Source organism: Grus americana, chromosome Z (genome assembly GCF_028858705.1).
Source record: "Grus americana isolate bGruAme1 chromosome Z, bGruAme1.mat, whole genome shotgun sequence".
Lineage (NCBI taxonomy): Eukaryota > Metazoa > Chordata > Aves > Gruiformes > Gruidae > Grus > Grus americana.
The window spans coordinates 70904592-70928035 of NC_072891.1; the positions used below are offsets into that span (position 1 = coordinate 70904592).

Genomic DNA, 23444 nt, shown 5'->3' on the forward strand with positions numbered 1-23444 from the left:
GACGGAAACTCTGGCTTAACTGTTTTAACGACTGCTTCCTCTCCCCACTGTCATTGCAGTACTGACTGAAGCAGGACAGTGCAAGAGAATTGAAATTAACATTTAATCACTTATTTTCAAAAGTTTGCAATTGGTTATTTAGATAATTGTCAAGTTCTCCACCATCTTTGCTATGAATTGGCTCAGGCTATTTGTGGTGCAAAGCCACGCATGACTAGGCATACTCGGAAATATGCTTTCTGTTTGAACATCAGGGTGTCATAGAGCAGGCCCACCTGCATGAATTTAGAAGATTACAAAGATTCCCATCTAAAATTATTCACAGGTATTGGTGGGATTTTTCAACTCTCTACAGTGCATGTTGTGTACTGATGGGGCGGCTGTTCCCCATCTGTTCTATGCCTCCCTGCTCCTTATTTTTTTTCTGGCTCTGATGCATATCAAACTCCTCTTTAGGTTTCATCAGTTCACAGAACCAGCAAAAAAACAGATGCAGTCCCTTCCCCAAAATGGAACAGCTCCCACCATATTAGCAAGTTAAAGCAGGTCATGAAAAGGTGCAATGTGGCATCAGCACAGTGGGGCTGCATGCCCAGGTGGCAGGAGGAAAGGGCTTTTCTTTACAGCACTTATGAAAAATTAAGTCTGCCAGCTGCCCCAGAACTGCACTCCGAAAGACAAGCAATTTAGTTTTCAGCAGTCTTGAACTGATTATGGAATTGGCCCCATTTCTATGGAAAAAACTTCAGGCTGAAAAAATCAAACTTTGGATTGTCTGTTTTCTGCTAATTCTTGTAAATGAACAATAAAGTCATTGTTCAATAGCCTAATTCCTACCATGCAACCGGCCATCTGGATCTCTTGATCTTTGTTAAACTGTATAACATGAGTTTAATGTTTTTACTGAAAGAGAGTAAAAAGATTCTGTAGGTAAGAAAGCCCCCACTTAACTCTGTATCTGTATTTTCTATTGTCTTTCAATTTTATTCTCATGAAACCAAGCAGTAAGAAATAAGATTATTGTTCTTGTGATTACCACTGAATAAATAACATGCTTCCAGAAAACTTAGGCAGGTATGAATGACACTATGAATCTTCTGACTCAGTCTTCTACTCAGGGCAGAGCAAGAGAAATGCCTTATGGTCTCAGTAGCAATACCAGAAAACAGAATGTTTAAAATTTATGTGGAATAAATCTGAGTGGAATCCAGAAGATTCTCCATTTTTTAATTAACATCATGGGGTTTTTTTCCATGGCTACGTAGACTGGCATTTTCCAGAAACTGTTGTTGACTGACATGAAACTTGTTGACTGACATTTGACTTCTTCACTCTGAGGGTGACTGAGCACTGGAACAGGCTGCCCAGAGAGGTTGTGGAGTCTCCTTCTCTGGAGATATTCAAAACCCACCTGGACACAGTCCTGTGCAACCTGCTCTCTGCGACCGTGCTTTAGGAGGGAGGTTGGACTAGGTGATCTCCAGAGGTCCCTTCCAATCCCTACCAATCTGTGAATATGTGATTCTGTGAGTCAGAGAAATGCAAAAGTAACTTCTCCATATAATTTTTGTGAACGAGCTTTCTGGACTAGTCTGTTTGCAAGATGGTTTTTTTTTGGATGCATACACCTCTCAGTATTTTCAAATTTCCTGCTTTAGGGTAGGCATTCCTCATGGAATCAGGTTTCTTCTGCACATTATTTAGCTTGACATTTGGTGAACAATTTGCCTTGCTACCAGTGAACAGAACTGCCTGAACATTTACTGAAAACAACAACAGGAGCATGTATTCAAATGAAGTACATTCATAAATCATAATAGCTTGTGTGCTTCTATATATCTGTAGAAAAGAAATGGATTATGCAAATCTGTAGAGTATCTTAATGTCCAGTGTTGAATGGCATTGCTTAGGGGAACAATTTGAGTTAAAAAATACAGTGGTTTCTATGTACACCTTAGAAAGAGAAAGAAAAAAAAAAAAAAGACAAAAAGTTTGGGTACAATGTACATTTAGCAACATAGGGAATGAAGAACAATGCCTGTAGTAAGTGAAACATATCTTAGAGGACATGTGAAGTCTGTCCAGTTGTTTGGTTTCCTACAGTATGGTTCCTCTAGCACAAGAAGGAAGACATTTGATCTCATGGAAATATTTTAATTTGACCTTAGAATCTGTGTTTTATTAATTAGTGTTTTATAGGAAGGAGCTTCTGTTTGGGCTTTTATCCACTGTGTAAGAAGGTTCTGAAATACGTTTCATTTGTTTTCATACCATGGTCAAATACTTAAAATCATTCTTTCACATCTGCCTGAAAATATACCAGCAAGATAAGCCCATAGCAGGAAGGTGATGGGAGGAGTTGCTTTCCCCTTAAAGTGCATGTGAGGAGGACAGTGGAATCAGCTCTGTCCTTGTACCTGATCCATATATGACACAAATTCTCCACTCTGTGGTGGTTTTGGTACCTTGGCTCGACTTCTGCTTCCTTCTCTGGCCCTTAGGCTGCTCAGGGCCTAAGGTGAAAACAGATGTAAAAAAACCATAAAGCTAGCAGTGCTCAAATGCTTCATATCCAGAGGCAAGGAATGCCCCTTCTCCCATGATTTCTGCCAAAAATCTCCCCTGTCTAACTGTAAGTGCCACTGCTCATCAGCCATGTACGCTGGATGTCTGCAGGGATGAGCTTTGTTTTAGAAGCCACACAAAGCCATCAACCCAGGTTGGCATGGGGTGGGGTAGAGGTAAATGTCTGTTGTGCATTCTCTCAGTTTTAGGCAGACTCTGTCATGTTTGTCTCCCCTTCCTCTCAGCCCCTCCTCCCTGAGCTGGACCTGCCTCTTTTCCCCCTGTTCTGGACACCCAGCCTCAGCATATCTGTTTTCTTACCTTTTTATCCAGTCTGTGCTGTCAGCCACCAACACCATGTAGAGAAAGATGCTTATCTTGGAACTTTCCCCACCTGGGAGATCAAACTCTTATGTTCTTGTCATGGTATAGCCCCAGTCAGCAGCTCAGCACCAAGTGGCCACTGGCTCACTCCTCTTCCCCTTTGCAGTGGGATGGGGAGGACAATTGGAAGAAAAAGGTAAAAGTTGTGGGTTGGGATAAGGACAGTTCACTAGGACAGCAAAGGAAGAGGAAAATTTTAAAAAACAGTGCTTAGAATACAGAAAGCGGGTGATACACACTGCAGTTTCCTCGGCTGAGGAGCCCAATGCCCAGTCCCCAGGCAGTGGCTCCTCCTCTCCGGCCAGCCCCCTTTATATACTAAGCATGATGTCATATGGTATGAAATATCCTGTTGGCTGGTTTGGGTCACCTGTCCTGGCTGTGTCTCCTCCCACCTTCTTGTAAAACTTAACTCTATCCCAGCTGAAAACCAGGACAGTTCTAGATTACCACGGTCACCTCCTCAGGTATCAATACGATGTCTTTGTTCAGAAACCACATGTAGGAGGCTGCTTCCTGAGAAGAATGACTACACCAATGGCAGCATTTTCCGTGGTAGGAAGTAGGGTATTTCTAATACCATGGCCTCTGCTGATGGTGTGAGCTAAACTCTAAACATATTGTCCCCTTGATCCTTTTTGGAAACCCTCTCCCTCATTGCACAGCCCCTGGCTGGAGCAGTAGGTGCAAACAGGGCTTTCCACAGCCCACCCTCCATCCTGAGCTTACACTCGCTACCAAGAGCGATGCTGGATCTAGTGGCAAACATCTGTGTACCTTTCTGTGAGGCAACCTGAAGTCTCTTAGTTGCAAGGTTCTTGGTTTTCAACTCCTAAGGACCACCTCTCGTTTCTCTTCCCCTCCTTGGGCATACTCCAGCACAGAAACGCTTTCTTAGCAAGTGTTTCTACCAAAAGCATGCAGGTACTTTATGAGTACATGGTAACAAAGAGATAGAAAGATGGAGAAATTTGTCCTCTGGTCTGTTATCCACAGAGGAAAAGAGTGTTCTGTCTTAATTTCTCTTCATACAGTATATTAAAGTATTACTACTTCTATTTCTGGAAAGAAAAAGGAAAGGAAAGGAAAGGAAAGGAAAGGAAAGGAAAGGAAAGGAAAGGAAAGGAAAGGAAAGGAAAGGAAAGGAAAGGAAAGGAAAGGAAAGGAAAGGAAAGGAAAGGAAAGGAAAGGAAAGGAAAGGAAAGGAAAGGAAAGGAAAGGAAAGGAGAGGAGAGAAAAGAAAAGAGAAAAGGAGAGAAAAGAAAAGAAAAGAGAAAAGAGAAAAGAACAAAGAGAAGAGAAGAGAAGAGAAGAGAAGAGAAGAGAAGAGAAGAGAAGAGAAGAGAAGAAGAGGAAAAGAAAAGATTGTGAATTACCTCAGTGACTGTCAGATTAGGACTGTTTGAAACCTGATTCAAAATAAATAAATAAATAAATAAATCTAGAACCACTAGGTAGATCATCCCTCATCTCTACTGCGGGGAGCGATTGCCCCACCAGAGTTCTGGTAAGATATTAAGTCTTCAGAGGTTCTCTCTCCAGCACCAGGTCCTGTGGCTTGCCTGTACTATCTTCAAATTCCTCACTTTCTTCTGTGAGGACTCTGAGCATTTCCATTTTCCTCCTGAGACTCACAGTGCTTGAGGCTTATTTTCTATATAAGTGGGCAGTGACATTAATGTATTTCCACACCTTTGGCCCAGGCAAGGTCAGGTGATGGCTTTCTTTCCTAAAATGCTTGTTGTTTTTCATTTCTATGAAGCTTTCAAAGACTGTGAACAAAATATGCAAAGCCTATGGACCCTTAGACACAATAAACTTTGGTAAATGTACATGAACTTAAAGGGAATGATGCCTGTTTTAAAGCTTGGGAGTCATGTTCTCAAAGAGTAAATTTCCAAAATGTGTAACAGAAAACATTTTGTTTTTTCTAAGTGCCATTACACCTGAAGGTATTTTTATTAAAAAAAAATAAAAGCTTGACAGAGGACACCACAATGGAAAATATCTAGTCATATTATTCAGATGCTGAGGTTCGCACACAAATGTGGTGCGCTTGGTAACACAGGGCTGCTGGCTCCTTGTCCAAAGAGTTGAACGTTTATGACAGAAAGGAAAGCAGCATAAAGCTGCTACCTCAATGTGTCTTTTTAAAGAGTTTTTATAGGGACAAAAAGGTTGCAAATATTTGTTCACAGAGGCTGGGCTGGACACGTAGGGGGAAAACCTTTTTCTATACTTTCCTAAGCCATGCAAGTTCTTCCTTTGCTTCCCTATTCATGGAGGCAGCAGTAAAAGGAGAGTTGCTCAGTCCAGTGAACGCCTTGTCCATTCAGTCACGTACTGCACTTACACCACGTCTGACATCACCGTGTGTAACTCCATCCCAGAAACTCTTCATCCTCTTCTCTTCAGATGAGTTCCCAATGAAGTTTTGGGCTTTAGCAGCTCCAAGGGCAAAGCCCATGGGAAAGCCACGCTCTTTTGGCACGGCTTTCCCGGGTGGGGAGAGGCTGCATGGGAACCCCGTGTGCATCCCTGTGTGAATGCCACTCCACCTGCTATGGTTCCGAAGGGACCCCACGGGGTACCGGTCTGCCTTCCCAGGGGGAAGGGGGCTCCTTCGGTGGGCAGCCTGCGGGCAGGGCGGCGGGCAGCGGGGATCGGGGCGTACTGGGGAGCCGAGAAGGCAGGGATGCTCCGCGCCCCATCGCGCCGGCCGGGGTCCGCCGGCAGCTTGGACAGGTAGGAGGGACCGTCACCTGCCCTCAGGCGCAATCATCGCAAGGCTGAGCTGGGCTGCCGCCTGCATGCAAGCCGGGGGGGCAGGGGAGAAAAAGAAAAACGCATTCGCCCCACCCGCCTTGCCCCCGCCCCAGACCGATTCGCTGACCCCTCTCCCGCCGGCCACCAAAAGCCCTCTGCGGCGGGGTTCGCTCTTGATTTTGCCCCCAAATAGCTAGGAAATAACCTTTTATTTAAGGGGAGAGTGATCCCCCCCGCCCCTATTCGAAATAAACGAGCGGCAGAAAGCCGTTAGTTGGTAAACTAGAGGCGCCACGACGTGGCCTCGTGATCTGCGCCCTGAGCAAAGTGCAGGCTCCTAAGCACGGGCAACGAAAATAACAACGTATCTGCGGAAATCGGGGGGGGAAAAAAAAAAAAAAAAAAGCAAGCCTTCAGGCATAGTATGCGCCCGCGGTGCCTTTTTCTACAGTGTGTGCTTGTCATCGGTTTTTTTGCAGGGAAAAAAATATATCTTCCACTTTCAAAAAGATCGTAAATTCGTGCAAAGGTACGAAATGCAGTTGAACTTTCCTGTTGCTCTGTAAGCGTTCTTTTAAATAAGGAAATTAACGAGTTTCATGGATGTTTTTAACTCGAGTATGTATGTGCTTGAATAAGACACATCTGTGTATTCAACCTGCGTGAATGTTATGTGTATGTATATGTATTTATGCACAGACACAAAAAATCCAAGCCACGAACAAAGTCGAAATAAATAACATCGCCCAACACTGGGTAGTGCTGCACACAAAGCCATTTAATAGTTGAACACAAGGATTGCTTTTTTTAAGCCAACCGCTTTGACATTTTGTTGTTGAATAATAACAGGTATTTCATCATACGTAAGTAGTACGAACATTGGGTAGATGATGGAAATAGCGTAGGAAAAACAGGGGCAATGCATATTAAGAGATTCAGATTTTTAACCAAGCTCGGCCATTCGGGTTTTTTTGTTTGTTTGTTTGTTTTTTTCCAAGTGTCTGGTTTAGAGACTCGGAAAGCTGTCTTAAATATACCGAGCTCGTTGCACAGATCGTCTGAATGAACGGGGTATCTCCAAATGTTAAAACTACGCAGTAGCTAAACGATTACCAATTGGTTTCTCACATGAGTAGCCTTCCCTAAATATATCTATACGAAATATTTGTAGTAGTTGCCAAATTGTAATCTCGATCAGTGTGAAATATTTTAAGACACTGTAAATTGAGCGGGGCGTTGTGAGGAGAAGATTTGAAGATTAATTAAATTAGTAAACGAGGTGGCTAAGTTGATCGGTCTTTCAGAGAGTTATATAAAAAAAAAATCTCAAGGTATCGCTAAAATACGAAGCCCTCAAGGACTGTGCGATAATGAATAAACTCAGTACCATCGTGAATAAGACAAGTATCTGATGGAGACCAAGGCGGTGGCTTTCAGGGCAGTGAGCAAGCCTCTAAGGGAAGCGGAGCGTTCTCACTTCCCTAAAGCATCAATTTAACAATAAATGAAAAGGGGAAACGACGAATTTTCTTTTTTGCTCTGGAGCACGGGAGAACCGTTTGCCGCTTGTCCTCCGCCCACCGGGGAGCCCGCGGAGGGGGAGGACCAGGAACGCTCCCCGCGGCCGTGTTTTGGTTTCTTCCGCTTTTTCTTGGAAAATGCAGCAACATGCGTCGCCTCGCAGAAGCAGGGCACGGAGTGCCCGGGGTATGCGGGAGGATCTCTAGGGCAGAGAGACAGAAAACGACTCTCCCCAGCAGCCGGGCTCCCGGGAGCACCCGCCAGGTACCTGCCGCGGAGATGCGCGCAGGGGACAAGGGGAGAGGCTCTCGGCGGGGGACGGCTGCCGCCGGGGCTTCGGGTGCTGCGGCGAGGGGGGACGGCGGACAGCGGGATGGTCTAGAGGGGAGGGGATGGGAGGCCGGGGGTGGGTCAGCGAGCAGCCCCCTCCGCGGGCGGCCCGTCTCCTGGTGCAGCGGCAGGGAGGGGCGGCGGGTGTCGCAGGTACCGGCCCACCGGTCCGTGAGGGCCCCCCGCCGCCACGTCGAGCGGGAGGCGGCCGCGGCCGTCGGGCAGGTCCAGGCGCGCCCCGGCGCGGTGCAGCGCCGCCAGCGTCTCCAGGAAGCCGGCGCGGGCCGCGTCGTGCGCCGGGAAGCAGCCGGTGCGCGGGTCGGGGCGGTTCGGGTCGGCTCCGCGCTGCAGCAGCAGCTCGGCCACCCGCGGGCTGCCCAGCATCATCACCTGCGGGGAGAGACAGCATCAGCGCCGCGCCCGCCCGTCCGCGCGCGGAGCACCGCGGCTACGGAGAGCCGGGAGGGTGGGATGGGGCGGGCGCGGCTGGGGGTTGGGGTGTCTTTTGGACGCAATTTTCCTATGTCAGCTATTTGTAGCTGTGACCTGCATAAATGCACACGGCTGCAGTTGATGATCCTTATGGCTTCTTTCCAACTTGAGATATTCTATGACTCTATGACAAATTAAAGTATTAGCTACGGTGCGTGTGATTTCCAGATTAGATACTACATATGTGTATGTTCTGTTCCACATTTTATACCATTTATATATACCATGATATATATGGTACCTGTGGTGCGTGTATATGTATATACACAGATATATACACGTACACACAAACATATATGCCACTTATATATACTATCTATATGCACCATTTACTAAACCATATATACATACTATGTATTCTGCGACAGCCCTTGCGTTAAGCCTCCAGCCATTTAGGAGGATTTACTGATTTATCAACGAACAGCGCAGCTCGCAGCACAGCAAGCGCTGCCGGCCAAGGCAAGTGGATGTACCGGCCCTGGCAGCGATTTAGCTCTTTTCGGTGCCCGTTGAGGATTTTCCCCCTCCCGAGTTCTGGATCGAGCCTTTTCTCTCTCTCTCAGCTCTGGCTAAACCTGTGCTTCTTCTCACAGGAGCCAGGAAAGCTGTCGAGCGCCCAGGGGTAATGCATAAAACTTCCCTGCTGAACTCTAAATGCCTCTCTGCAGCTGAACCAAAAGCAGAATTTTTTTGCAAGGTCTGATCATGCATTATTGAACAAAACCAAAACAAAACCAACCAAACAAAAGCAACAAGCAAGCAAAAACACAAGAAAATGACACTTGGGGTTTTACTTCCCGCATTTTCTGGTCATTTTCAATGGAATTTTAACCTCCATAAATTGAATCTTAACACTGTAGAAAATATCTTGTAGACAATAGGTTTTCTAATAATTTTCTGTCTTGAGAGAATTTGGCTATGGAGTACAAATATTTTGTTTTATTTATAATATAATTGCGACAATGCTTATAAATTTCATCATTTTAAAATTCCTACAGAGGTTAAGTTTTTCAGAAAGATAGAGTCCACATGTCAGAGTGGCAGCCATTTTGCAAAGTGCTGGTAAGGGAAACAGAACTTAGTTTCACTCTGAAATGAGGAGAGGAAAGAGAAAATTTTCAACGATTTGGACACCTTTTTCGTCTGGAATTTGAACCTACAACACAAACAAAACGAATAACTTCCTCAGTACCTCTCTCAGTAACTTACTTCATGAAAATATTTCCTTTTCCACATAAAATGCAAGGACCAAAATGGCTGTTCAGCTTAGCTGGTGAATCATTAAATATATTGCTTCAAATGACAACTCAAGAAAATCTTTTAATGAAATACACAACTCCAGTTTAAATCACAGTACATTCATCGTTCAAGGAACATTTTAAAACCTTCAGCTTAAATATGTCGATTAATATAACACACTTCTAGCTCTCAGAATGCCTGGAAAGCAACTCCACTACACACTGGTACTTATAATACCTGTCAATGAATACTACCACTATTGACAAATAGTGAATATTAAAAATACTACTAATAATAGTGACGACTACTAATATATACCTAGTTTCAAGTTACAATTTCTACTCAGTGACAATTTCTAAGCCATCTTCTGTGCCGTTCTTTCACATGAGTATACTAGTAAGGGACCCCACTGCGATTTTCTTCTGGAAAAAGAGCCATTCGGGCTATATTTAAAACAAACAAAAAAGAAAAGATGATCGAAGCACAGTCAACTCCCTCAACCCATCTGGAAGCAGATTTTGCAGTGCCACTTCCCCTTGTAAGTACTTTCTAGCATAATTCGTTTAATGCTAGCCATGTCCCTCTAAACTCCATCTAGTATTTGCAGGAGGGTGAGGGTTCAGAAAAGTGCCCGCTTGAATCCAGGCAGCTGTGGCTGGAGTGCAATTCCGATAATAACAATAAAAATTCATTCAAAACCCGAAATCTCTCCTCCCTCCCCCCCCCGCCAGCGTGGCCATCTCCCCCCACCTGTCACCCCCACTCCCCGCTGCTCCGTACCTGGAGCGGGGTCCTCCCAAAGGAGTTGGTCCCGTTGGGATCCGCGCCCGCGTCCAGGAGCTTCCGCACCTCCTCGCGGTCCCCGCGGGCGGCGGCGCTGCACAGCCGGTCACCGGAGCTGTCGCCCCGGGAAGACCCCTCCATCGCCCCCCGCCGGTACGACCCGCACGGGTGCCCCTGGCTTTCCGTCTCCCCTGGCCGGGATCTTGCTCACCGCGGTGCCGCAGCTCCTCCTCCCCGAGGGCAGCGGCCGCCCCCTGGCTCCCCCCGGGGCAGGCGGCCCCCGGGCACGTCCCTGCCTACCCCCCCCCCCCACACACATCGCACATCCCGGGCGGGGCAGGGCGCTGCAGCATCCCCCCATCCCCGGCCCCAAGTGGGGAGGGAAGTGCAGTGCTGGCGGCTGCGGTAAGATCCGCGCACCCTCCCTGGGGGGCACGAGTGGGCGGTGGAGGACCGCGAGGTGCCAGCAGCCAGCTCCGTAAGCCGAGAGCTGGGAGCAGCTCGGCAACCCCGTGGGGAGCGCGATTTCACAGACCCCCGAGAGTATGGGACGGGTCCCGCGGGGGCTGCCTCCCTCCGGGGCGTCGTCGGTGCGGGAGAAGGAAGGGAGTGGGGGCTGCGGCCCTGCGACTGCCATCCCTCCCCACATGGGGGGGGGGGGGCTGTGAAGGCAGGGGAGGGTGGGCGGGGGGAGCCTTTCCGGGGCAGAGAGGGACTCTTGTGAAAGGGATGGATTTGACTTCTGCCTCCAGACGGAGGCCCTGCCCTGACCCGAGCCCCTCCGAGCGGCGGGTCTGGGGTCCGTCTTTCCGTTCCACGGCCGGGTGGGAGCGGGCAGCCCGGATGAGGAAGAGAGCCGTGCCCGTTGGAAGTCTCCGATCCACCTAATGGCACCCGGCAGAAGAGGATCGCTTCACTCCGGTCCTGCGGGAGCCTTTCGCGAGCAGGGAAACCGCGGCGAGACCCAGCCGGGATAAAAGTACGACCCCAGCCCGGCAGCCAGACGCTGAGCAGGGCCTCGCCTTGCCGCTGTGAAGGTCGCCAAAAAACAAGCACCTGACTCCTCCCCCTGCTTTCCGCCCTCCCACTTATCCCTCCTGGACAAACGGCTCCCCGCTGCGGGTCCCGTGACACCCCCCCACACACACACGAAGCGGCTCCCCCCGTCGAGGGGAGCGGGGGATCGGCCCCAGCGCCCGCGGGGCTGCGCAGCACCCACGACCCGCGACTTGAAGGTTTTATTCCACCACCTCGAAGGCGAAGGAGGGGGTTTAAGGCTCCTGCATTCCCGCATGGCAACGCGGAGAGAGGGACGTTTCGAAGCCACCGCCGAGGTCGCACAGTGAAGTGATCCAATAGAGAAAGCACATTAAGGAAGCTTTTTAGTTTGGGGTTTGAGTTTTTGGTTTGGTTTTTTTTTTTCCTTCCCGCCCCCCATGTCAGTTCCCTAATTTTCTCATTTTAATTGCAGAAAACCAATGCTATTGCCACAAAAGCAGTATTTGCCCTGCAGATGCACCTTTGTTCACTTCGGCGTTCAACTCCTCCCCGCCGCTCGGGCATACGAACAGCCCTGCGTGGCGAAAAGGGGAAAATGGCCATTTATGTGTATATGTACCGACGGCCGAAAGGCAGAGGCATCCTTGGATGAGGAGAAATAAACATGAATTTATCCTTGCGTAAACAAGCCAGAGGTTCACTGGAATATTCTCATTTGGGGGCTTTCTGAGCCTCCCTTGCGAAGTTTCTGGGGAAAGTGGCGTTGCAAGAGCAGGTTGTGACATTTGAAGCGGATTTGGGTGGGGTGAGAAGCCTGCTCCGCGCATGGTGCGGAGTGCACCCCAGGGCTGGCAGACCATAAAAAATAATAATAATAAAAAAAAATTTTAAAAACAACAAATAAAGTTTAAAAGTGGATTTTTAAAAAGTCCGTAAAGTCTGAGAAATTAAGAGGAAAGGATCCCCCGTCCAACAGGCAAAGTGCCCTCAAGTCCTTCGTGCGCTCTCTGCTATTAATGATAGCCATCTAGTGATAAATCCAAAGAGAAAACTTTCTTAGTTATGTGCGTCAGGTGTCTTAAAATTTCAAATCAATAGTGAGAGGCGGCAGGGTTACATATTATTGCTAATTAATCTTGCTTTCCGTGAAATAGTATTGCTAGCGGATTTTATGCATCTGCGTGTGTGTATAAGTATATGCATAAGTGTCTTTTTGTGACTATATAAGTATAAAAAAGTTATACACTCACATGTCAACATATTTGTAAGTGTAGACGTTACTGGAGGAGTCAGAGGGCCTGTCTGCATCTCCATCCCTGCTAAAATCTATAAAAAGCCATGAAAACGCAGAATGGCATAAACCACAAATACAGTCCCATGCAAACGATTACTGACCCTCCACGTCACTTATCAAGCTACTGGACCATTAAAACGATAAAATTTGAAGCTATACTATTGAAGTCATACCAATTTCCCCCCCACAAATGTAAATTCTATTTTGCACAATTCTGGTAGCAACAAACGACCTCAGATTAATCGAAACATAACAACACACAGTCATATCTGAAGTTAGGGAAATAATAGCCGAGCCTGTGCTAATGTGTTTTGAAAACGACCCTTGTATTACACTTGTATGTTGGTGGGAAGGGAGGAGAAACCACCTTCTCCCCCCAGCAAACCTTACTGCAAAGATATTTCACTATTTAAAAAAAAAAAAATCGATCCACGTTAATCAATCTCCCCATCTTACATTTCTACTCCTATTTCTTTTTAAAGTCGCTGTTCAACAATACAGATCTTTGACGCTGAAACCAGATCCATTTTAATACTACAGTACAGCAATCCTGCAAATTGTTCTGAGATGTTTTAGTAATAGTACAGAGGACGGAAAAGGTAATTTTCAATTACCAAAAGCAGCCATCTTACGCCCTGTTTAAGGCTTAGCAAGTACTACCCTTTCAACGAAATCTTTTTTTTTTTAGACTGAAAATTTTTAAAAGTATTTAAAAACATTTACGTGAGTTATTTTATTATCTAACAAGTATTTCAGTAATAAGTTTAGGGGTTAATTAAATAGTACAAAAGGACAAATGATACAGAACCTAATATTGAGATTTTCTCACCTGTAAATAGGCAAAAAAAAAAGGCGCATGAGGGGCAGGGGTGGGGGAATGCAATGGAGAGGTTGCATGGAAGTAACCTGATTTACAATTATGGGGGGAAAACCCCAGTTTTTTTGAGTTATGCTAAAAATTAAGCAAAAACGATTAATAGAAATAATTGAACAGTATCCTTTTACTCTTCAGCTTAAAATGTCAGAACATTTGCAAAAATAATTATCTTAATTGCACATATTGGGTAAGCACAGGAAAATCTAGTACCTTAATTTTAGACCTTTAGAAGTTGTGCCACAGAGGTTTCTTTTGAACATAAAAATGAACAAAAAAAAAAAAAAAAGGACAAACCACCAACCTGCAATAATAAAGAATAAATACTTCAGTTTCTGTTTTCTGAGTCGTATGATACAAACTTGCGCAGAGTGCATTTCTGAATTTAATATGCTGTCCTAAATAACTGTGAAAATATCCCTAGATATTTTTACATTTTTCTTAGAAACCCTCCAGAAAAATTTAGATGCGTATTATTTCGGTCCCTCATTTTATGCAATAGAGGCACCGGAAAGTAAAACGACAAAATGGCCCTGGATAATCACCTATTAGTTTACAAAAAGTAATTAGGCGTCCATCAGGTAAAATATTCCCTTCCTTAAAAAAACAAATAGCAAAGCAAATGCAAAACAAACGAACAAACACACACAAAAGGCAAAAATAAATAAAATCTCTCCCATCATCCTAACAAATAATCAGGTTTAGATGTTGCAAGAAAAATATGTCACGGCATCGGCCGGGTGGGTAGCTGTAGGATTACCTCTCTTAGCCAGTTTTTGAGTGTCGGTCCCCGTCTCGGACCCACTCGGGGTCCAGAAGTAGCTTCGTGGACGCCGTTCCAACGAAAGACTCACTCTAACACTGCTTGAGGAGTGTAAAAATTTTCTTTGTTCCATCTATTTAATTAAGCAATTTAATTTTGAACAAAACTTGAGAATAGGACCCGTCTCCCTGAATATGAAAGGGCAAAAAGACCTGTTTTCTTTTTATTTCCAAACTTACTTTTCCCCCTGAAATAGATTTCCATCTAATCCGAATAAGAAGACACCCTTTTCCTGCAAACCGTGGCCCGAAATACTATGGGTTCGGGGTTCGCTCTCTCCGAGCTGCTAAAATATTTCTGCATTACTTTTGTGACTGTAACGCTGTTACCTCCTATTGTGGAAGGAGTACAGTTAGGCAAAAGGGAAAACCTCATCTTTCCTTAGATCAAACACACACCCTTGTCTTACCCCTTCCCAGCCCCTTCAGAATCAGATTTTCAGCACATTTCAGTGACCATTTTAGACTTAATTGTCCTTTTAGAAGAACTCGTCTACCCGATGAAAAACTCGGGGGAAAAGAAAGAAAGAACGAAAGAAAGAAGGGGGGGGGGGGGGAAGAAAGGAAAAAAAAAAAGAAAGAAGTAGAAAGCAGTTTTTACAGCAAGTGTGGAAATAGACAGAAAAGAAATTGCCACTCTGCCTGATCCATGGGAGGGTTTTGTCCTTGCTACAGCGAATTTACTTTGAGATAATCATCACCTTCATACTTATGTTTTGTATTTGAATTAGTGCATTTCAGGTCAGCTAGAGTTTATAGTTTCTTTTTCCCCCATTTAGTGTAAAATGAAGAATTTAGGCCTACTACAAATGCAAGAAATTAGGTATTTGAAGGTCACAAGGTAAACTGGATGTTGTTTCTGATTTTTATATATATATGTAATATATATATACGCATGTGTGTGTCTATCTCCGCACATTTGATATTCAAAAAGCGCTGAAAGTGATCTAACCAGAGACTGGAGCAGGTAAACTGTGAATTGCTTTATCTCCACACTTCGAGTCCTATAGCTTGAAAGGGTTTTAATTTTTTAATATACGTTTTTTATATATTTATAATCTATAATATCTATTTTTGTAGATATTTTCAGGCAAGTTTTTCTACTTTCTTTCTCTGTCACCTCTGATCTTCTCCAGCCTGTGCCCTGGATTAGAGGAGGTTGTGTACTCCTCTAATCACTCCCTACGAGGATATTACAGAACAATCCTCAAATATTCATCAAAATTAACATTAATTTTATTTTTCATAATGTGACTAATTATGTGTACTGACCGAGGCCTAAGCTGCGCCGTGCAGATCCATAACAATCCAATTTTGCATTCTGCAATCAGGAAAAAGTCTCTAAAACCGCCTGAACCTCGGCTGTCTCTCAAGGTCCTTTATATGTGTGTATTTTAATTACTCTTTCTGTCGCTGCTTGGCCGCTCTGACCCTTGTTGTGCATATTTATGTAACAGCGAGGGAAGGGAAAGTAGTTTACTGTATTTCACTGTCATATACAACAGTGGAAAGTAATACACGCTCGGATAACAGTGGCCATTTTCTCTCTTCAGAGCAATAATTATGTTCCTTGTTCGCAAGGAACCGTCTGCAAATGCTGGTAAGGGGTGGTGGTTGGGGTTTTTTTTTTTTCCAAATTAGCCATAGAGAAAACGAAAATAAATGCTTCTCGGAGGGGGGAAGAGGCAGATATAATTTGCAGTAAGAACTTGTCGTTTCCAACTGCGTTTAAAAAAAAAAAAAAAAAGAGGGAGAAAAGAAAAAAAATAAACCCCACGCCTGTGCAAACCTCATGTGTTCCCGGTGCAATCTGAGCATGTGGCGCGGAGAGGGCTCCGCGGCGCTGCGCGACCGGGGCCGGGCTGCCCCGGGGAGCGGGCATACCGCTCGCCCCAGGGCGATAGCCACTGCCTCTCGCTCTCGCTTCCACCGGCCCGTCGGGCCGTCTGCGACGATCGGAGTGTGTCGTGTGTCCCCCCTGCCCCCCGCCGCCCCCCGAACAGCCCCGCTCCCCGGGGGCCCTACCTGGGCCGGGGGCTCCCGCGGCGCCTCCTCCGCAGGACTAGCAGCAGAGCGAGGCGCGGCAGCCAGCGCCGCCCCAGTGCCCCGACGACGCCGCGGAGTATCCGCCAGCCCAGCGCCCGGGCCCGCCGCAGGCTGCGGGCGCGCCGAAAGCGTACGGTGCACCTTATCCGGGGGGTCATGGGTGCGGGGGAGCCCCCGGCGTGCCGCTCTAGAAATACCTCCCCGGTGGGGCCCCACCGGTGAATCGGCCCTCTCACCCTCCATTCATTGGAGAGGATTTTCTTTTTTTTTTTTTCTTTTTTTTCTTTCTTTTTTTTTTCTTTTCCGTTTGACTAATTTCGACTCCTCATTTCGCCTCACCTCCCTCCCTCCGCCCCCCCACCTCCTCTGCCCTTAAACGCCTCCCATGATGATGGCTCCCGCCTAGAAAACGGGCGAAGGAGGACCGGCTGCGGGGGATGGGGACGAGGGAGGCCGCCGGCTCCTCTCCCCTCCCACCGACTCGCCCCGAGGAGCACCACCGCCAAACGGGCGTGGAGGCCGGCCAATCGCAGGGCGCTCCCCTTGCTTTCAAATAAAGCCTTGACGACATGTCCTCCCCCCCCCCCCCCCGTCTGTCCTCTCCAAACATACCGCCTCCCGCTCCTTTTTTTTTTTTTTCTTTTTGAGGGGGGTGTTATTTTGCTTTTTTCTTGTTGTTTAGTGGGTTTTGGACACCGCTCCCCTCGGGACCCCCTCGGCGGGGCGGGGCTGCGTCGGCCCGGCGCACCGCGACCCCTGCCCGTCCCCCAGGGGCCGCGTTGGTGCCCCGGGGGGGCGGCTAGCGGATCCCTGCCGCTTTAAAAGCGCAGGCCAGTATTGGCCCGGGCAAGCAGCTATTTCCTTGTCACATGGTCATTTGAACGCGACGCGGGGCCATTGCGTAGCGGAGCGAAAAAAAAAGAAAAAACAAAATAAGCGGATCTTGTCTCCCCCCGCCGGTAACCGAAACGGGTAATTAACTGTTTCCTCTCCGCCGACCCTCTCCCCGGCCCTGCTCCGCCGTGCCGGACCGCTTTGTTTTCGGTTTGAAGGGTGAGATTTCTCAGCGGGGGGGGGGCGGGGGTTGGGGAAGCAGCGGAGCAGCGCTGAAAAGCCACGAGCAACCTGCCGGCGCTCGCCTCCCGGGCCGGCTCCAGGCGCTGCCGCGGGGACCGCCGAAGGGGTGATAAACCTCCCGACAGCCGTTGCTGAGGGAGGCCCGCTGCTCGGCAGAGGATTCCTGGGCGGCGGGAGTGGCGGGGGGTCTCGCTCCACCTTCTTCCCGCCCCCCCCCCCCGGGAGCCTCTGTGCCCGCGCATCCCCCCTCCCAGGGTGCGGGGTACCTCCGTGCGAGGCGTTGGAAGGGTGACGGGCACGGAGGGTGTCGGTCTTGTGGGCGCATCTTCGCTCTCCTTCGGTGCGACGGGGCCCTGCTCGGCGCGGCGCGGCACGACACGGCTGGACGCGGCTCGGCGCGGAGCTGGGGGTGCACAGGGACCGCAGAGAGCCGGCGGGGAAAGCCCCGGGAGGGGAAGCAGCGCGGCAGTCCTTTGGCAGGCTGGTGAATATAAACGTATGCAACACCTCCCCATGACGAACACCTCCTTCTCTCGGCTGGACAAACTGTAATAATACCGATGTCAATAGAAGTTTCGTTCTTCTGACCGGGCGCGGAGTAGCCCTAACAACAATGCTAATAAAGAAGTGCCTGTGTAATGGTTTCTCCTCGACCGAGTCCGATTTCAAGCCTGGGAAATGGGTGAGTGAAAACAGCAATTTCGAAATGAAAGCAGCTCTTCGAAAGAAGCTTTTTTTCTTTTTTTCTTTTTCTTTTTCCCTCTCGTGGCGACTCCGACAGGCAAGGCACAAGTAAGATAAATGAATGCCTGCCTGGATGCATGATGCAGGTTACCGGAGCGGTGGTGGGAAGATGTACTGACAGTTTTGGCAATAGAAACCAAATACCCACCAACGCTGAATGCATGGCCGAGCTGGGCCCGAGGAGCATCTCGCCGTGCACAGAGCGCAAACGCTGCTGCAGAGGGTTGTGCGTGTGTGTGTGTGTGCGCACAGGTACTCAATTACACTTGCGATATGAAAACTAAAAAGCGCGAGTTTTTATTATAACATTAAATATAATGTTTTTAGGGCTTTCTTGAAATGTGTATTGCTGTTGCTGTTGTTAACAATTACTATTCTTCTTTTCAGGGAGAACTCTAAGCCCTGGAGCCGATATTGCTGCTAGAAGGAAAGGGGTCTGTGGAAGCTCCCGTGGCTGAGTGGGATTGTGCTGGGGACCCCATCCTCCCACAGGGTGAGTAGCCCCCACCGTGGGCCTGACCCAGGCAGGGACTCTGGAGCTATGGTGCGAGGCAGATTTATAGCAATTAGGCATTTAGCCTGTTATTTCCCTGCCGATTATAGACATTATTATTATTATTATTATTATTATTATTATCATCATCATCATCGTTGTTGTTGTCGTCGTCGTCATTATCATAATCATCATCATTATCGTTGTTGTCATCATTGTTTTTTCATAAACTGTAATGGAAATACCCAGAATTTTAAACTGAATTCTGGTTCTTAGAGGAAACGACATTTTAAAATAGGCATACTGGTCTAACTACGGTTGGAAGCACAGTTTATTAGACTCTTACTTTTCTGCAAAGAGGGTGGTCAGGCTCTTAGCCTTGCCCTGTATCTGTGACTGGTCCTGGCTCTAACCTGGTTCCCTCAGGCATGAGATGCAAGCACTTGACTGCTGTGTCTCCAATGTTCTCCTTGGCTCGCTTATGGCTATGCCATGTACTAAGACAGAATACAGCACAATTTCATAAGGTGTTATCATCACAGATTGTGATTTTATATATTTTCTATTTAGATATATGTATAAAATTCATATTCTAGGCATTCTTATGCTAAACAAGCATGAATATAGACTAAATACAATGTGAAATTTTTGTACGTATTTTATATGCATATAATGTAGTTATAATTAAGCATAAGCTTATTACATATAAAAACAATTGATAAGTAAATATGTAGGCTTGATAAATAATCATAATGTTTTTTATAAATACACATATTATGTACATTTTTATATAGGTATTACATAGATATATTACGTACATAAACGGCAAAACACATATTTATAGTGCGCCAACTTATACAAAGTAATTATAAAGCACACAAGGTAGGAAATTATGTCGTAATAATTTACTTATTCCAATACGTTAAATAAAAGTATATATGTTATTTTTAAGGTTTATGTATGAAATATCTAAGACGTGGACAATCAGTAGGATTGCAAAACGAAGAGAATTCCCCCCCCCCCTTTAGTTCTCTACAGGTAGCCCTGCAAAATGCCCAGGATTTGCACTGGGGAAGGAGACCAGAGCTTTCCCACTACATGCCTTTTTCTTCCCCTGCTCTGTTTGTAACGCGCGTGGGCGTGTGGGCACAGCCCCGCCTGCGGTCCAGGGAGGGAGGCAGGGTCTCCCACTCGTGCCGCGGGAGCGGCGCCAGCCGCACAGGCTGGAAGCGCCGTCCTTGCTGGTCCCCGTTTAGGATCCGCCGCGGCGGGAGCGGGTCTCCCCGACCGTCTGCTTCCCCTTGGCGGAAGCTGGGCTGCCGTTACGGCTTTACTGTGGGATGCTCACACTCACCTTCCCCGCGCCGGGGCAGTCAGTGAAATATGGATCAGCTCTCAGGTAATTAATGTACCCCCCGCGCCCATTTCTCCTCCAGCAGCGCAGCCGTTACAACTACTTGCAGTTACAACAGCTAGTTTGTTTCTTTACCAAATGTGCCACCTTCGAGCAGCTTGGGAAACCCTGGGGCCGAGCTTGGACGTACGATTTTTAATTTTTAGTTCCATGCTACCTTCATTTTGCAATCGTCATGATTTCTTCAAAATACTGTTAAACTCACAGTCACTCAGGGAAGGTCGCCTGCAGGTTGGTAAAACACTTATTACTTCAAATATCGGGCTTGCAGAGACACAATTCGCTCTTTATTTTTTCCTTCCAGGTCCCATGTTTACAGCCTTCATGAGAAGAGCCACGGATGCGCCACGGGCTCATGCACAGACATGCACAGCATCTTACGTGGTTTTAAGAAGGTATTTGCCAAAGCCGCAGTCGCACCAGGAAGCCTCAATTCCCTGCTGTCCCGGCCGGTTTTGCTAGGGAGAGGCAGAAATTGGTTTCAGCGCCCCTTCAGTCCGATTTGAGACTGAAATCAAACGGGGAGCAGTCGGCCCGGGCTCGGGAGGCCCTCTCGTCCCCTTCAGATGGAGGGCTGGGAAGTGCCAGCGGGGAGCCTCGGGAAGAAAGGTAAACAGAAAGCCCAGACACGGCCTTGTCAAAACAAGAAGGGTTTATTGTGCCATCTCCGTGAGAGGGTTTTCCTTCATATTTATTTCTCTTCACAGTGTTTGGACTCTAGTGTGAAAAAAATGGGTGCGTGGAGGGTTTCTAGTGCAAGATAACATATGGGCACGTGCAAAGTATAGCGTACAAAGCAATACATATCCTGCCGGTGCTTCGTGCATCCAAACAGCGAGACGCGATCCCGGGATTATTTACAACGCTTGAGTGCTGCTCGACTTCGTGTCTACCGAGTCGGGCGCGGGTAATAAATTAGGGGCGAGGGTCGCCCAGGAGGAGGCTAGGCGCGGGGCGGCGGGTGTCGCAGGTACCGGCCCACCGGTCCGTGAGGGCCCCCCGCCGCCACGTCGAGGGGGAGGCGGCCGCGGCCGTCGGGCAGGTCCAGGCGCGCCCCGGCGCGGTGCAGCGCCGCCAGCGTCTCCAGGAAGCCGGCGCGGGCCGCGTCGTGCGCCGGGAAGCAGCCGGTGCGCGGGTCGGGGCGGTTCGGGTCGGCTCCGCGCTGCAGCAGCAGCTCGGCCACCCGCGGGCTGCCCAGCATCATCACCTGCGGGGAGAGACAGCATCAGCGCCGCGCCCGCCCCGCTCAGGCTCTCTCGTTCAGCCCCGCAGGAGCGGGGATCGCCCGCGGAAAGGAGCGGAAAATCCGTGGGTGAGGCCTAGAGATCGACTGCGGAGGCGCCACGAACGGTGGAGAGCACAGACCCGGCGGGAGCGATGAGCAGCCCGGGAAACCCTCCTTTTCCGCGTCGCGGGACACGGCGGGGCAGGTGGGGCAAAGCGGCGCGGAAGCACCGTCGGGGCCGGGGCGTGCGGAGCCGCACCGGGGCTGCTCCGCAACAGGAACCGGCAGGGCGGCGGCAGGCGCGGGGCGGAGGGACCGGGGAAGGGTTCGCCCCTCTCCCGGCGCACCTCCGCAAAAACCGAGGGCAAGTCCCGAGCCGCTTTGCAACGGCGACCGCGGAACTGTTCCGGTGGAGCGGCTCCCGGGGCTGCCGCCGTCCCGCTCTCACCCGGGACGCTTTTCCAGGAGGTCCTTGGCAAGGGGACACTCGTGTGCAGGAAACCTGCCCTTCCTGCAGCGCGGCGCCCACGCTTCCCTCGCCCTCAGGACAGATTGAAAACGCACATTTAGCCTGACCTCCCTGCCCAATGCAGCACCAAAATGCCCGGGAGGCCTCGCCCTCGGGCTCTCCGTTTTTTAAGCTGCGTTTCCCCCAGCGCACCAGGTAGTGCGTTCAGCACACGGTCTAAATCCCTGGCACGCAAAGGTGCAGAAAAAAAAAAAACCAAACATGTCGGAGGAGGGCAACAGATACCTGTTTCGAGTGAAATGCTGCACCGACATTTTGTAGGAGAGAGTTTCGCAAGCACTGTCTGCAAAACTTAAATACAGCTTCTCAGATTATTCCAGTTTCGTTTTATTTTGAAAATTTAAGATGAAGTTGGCTAGAGCTACCTCGGAAATTAACTCACCTTTATAAATCGAGTATCTACTAGTCTTCCGGGCCCTACACCTATCTATATGTTCACGCGACCGCAAAATGCGGGCGGACTGAGCCCCACAGGGGACTGCTAGCTGTGTACCTGCAGGATCTGCTGGGCAAGGCTATCGCAGCTGGATATTTCTGCTCGTACGGGTCAGTGAGTATATCGTGAGGATCACTGAATATACTTTTTTCATGGGAGAGGAGAGGAAAAATACGAATAGATGTATATAGCAGGAGCCGAGGTAAGACGAAAGGGAGAGGAAAAATACTAATAGATGTCTGAAGCAGAAGACGTTTGACGAAAGGGTAATTCTTTGTGAAAAGGTGACTTGTTACTTTTTATTGCACGTTTATTGCGAGATGAGCGTTAAAGTTCTCGGGTTTGAGTCATCCTATCTCAGTTGGTTAAAATAAACTCATGGGTTGCTAAGACTAAAACCTCTCTGTTGCGGCCGTCATAGACTTTCGCCTTTCCAGAAAGGCGAGAAGAACCGCTGCTCCGCGCCGCTTCGACAGCAGCCGAGCGCAGCACTCGGCGGCCGGCCGGCCGGCGCCAGGAGGCTGCCCCGGTGCTACCGCCGCCGCTTCTCGGGCACGGAGGGGCCGATGTCCCCGACCCACCCTACCCCCCACCCCCCCGCCTCCTCAGCCTCCCTACCTGGATGGGGGTCCGGCCGTAAGAGTTGACGGCGTTGGGGTCCGCCGCGCCGTCCAGCAGCTCTCTCAGGCGCTGCAAGTCGCCGCGGGCGGCGGCGTTGGCCAGCTCGTCCGCCGCAGTGACGCCCGTCCGCCGCGCCATGCCCCTGCCCGCCCCGGCCTCACACGGCCGGCGGCCGGGCGCCGCGGAGCGCTGCAGTCGCCGCTCGGCCGCCCCACGCTGCTCGGGGCTGACGGCGATGGCGGCCCGCGGGGGGCGCCCTGTCCATTAGAGCCGCTCCGCGCCCCCGGCAGCCCTCGGCACCCCGGGCAGCACGACCTGGCCCCGGCCCGGAGGTGCCTGCGCGGTGCCGTCGCCGGGGCCGCCTTCACCTGCGAGGACGCGGCGGAGCCGCCCGCAGCTTGTTTTCCCCGCACAGCTGGTGCCGCTCCGTCCCGGCCCCGCGGGCCCCGCCTCGCCCGTGCGCCTTTGTCACCGTCACCGCGGCAGGGCGCAGCGGCCGCGGCCGGCCCCCGGCCTTGCCCCGGGGCGGAGCGCCCTGCGCTACCATCTGAGGGCCAGGAGGGCCGGGCTCCCGGGAGGGCGTCCGGCGGCGGGGCGGTCTCTCCAATTTTTTTTATTTACCCCCCCCCCCAGCTCCCTTTTAAGGGCATTAGCGTGTTAACCTGTGCCTGATCGACCCGGGAGAAGAGGCCGGAGGGAAGGGTAGGAGCAAAGGGAGCAAAAGGCTTTATTTAAGGAGAGCGGGATTTAAGGACAAGAGTGGACCGGGGACCGCGGGCCTGGTGTTAAC

The 23444-nt window shown here is 49.3% G+C and overlaps 2 protein-coding genes and 1 long non-coding RNA gene across 3 annotated transcripts; 1 reads left to right on the forward strand and 2 right to left on the reverse strand.

Moving 5' to 3' along the window:
- Nucleotides 1–6482: 6482 nt before the first annotated feature.
- LOC129199422 (cyclin-dependent kinase 4 inhibitor B-like) lies at nt 6483–10281 on the reverse strand. The gene is made up of 2 exons (XM_054809898.1): nt 10078–10281; nt 6483–7956 (listed from the first exon to the last, which is right to left on the reverse strand). The coding sequence occupies exons 1-2, from the start codon at nt 10219–10221 to the stop codon at nt 7648–7650; spliced, it is 453 nt and encodes a 150-aa protein (XP_054665873.1). The 5' UTR covers nt 10222–10281; the 3' UTR covers nt 6483–7647.
- Nucleotides 10282–17705: 7424 nt separating this feature from the next.
- LOC129199405 (uncharacterized) lies at nt 17706–20266 on the forward strand. Its single transcript, XR_008574658.1, has 3 exons — nt 17706–17874; nt 18324–18429; nt 20148–20266. It is a non-coding gene; the product is annotated as an uncharacterized LOC129199405 (long non-coding RNA).
- LOC129199404 (cyclin-dependent kinase 4 inhibitor B-like) lies at nt 19463–23184 on the reverse strand. Its single transcript, XM_054809873.1, has 2 exons — nt 22652–23184; nt 19463–21050 (listed from the first exon to the last, which is right to left on the reverse strand). The coding sequence occupies exons 1-2, from the start codon at nt 22790–22792 to the stop codon at nt 20787–20789; spliced, it is 405 nt and encodes a 134-aa protein (XP_054665848.1). The 5' UTR covers nt 22793–23184; the 3' UTR covers nt 19463–20786.
- Between the last annotated feature and the right edge of the window lie 260 nt (nt 23185–23444).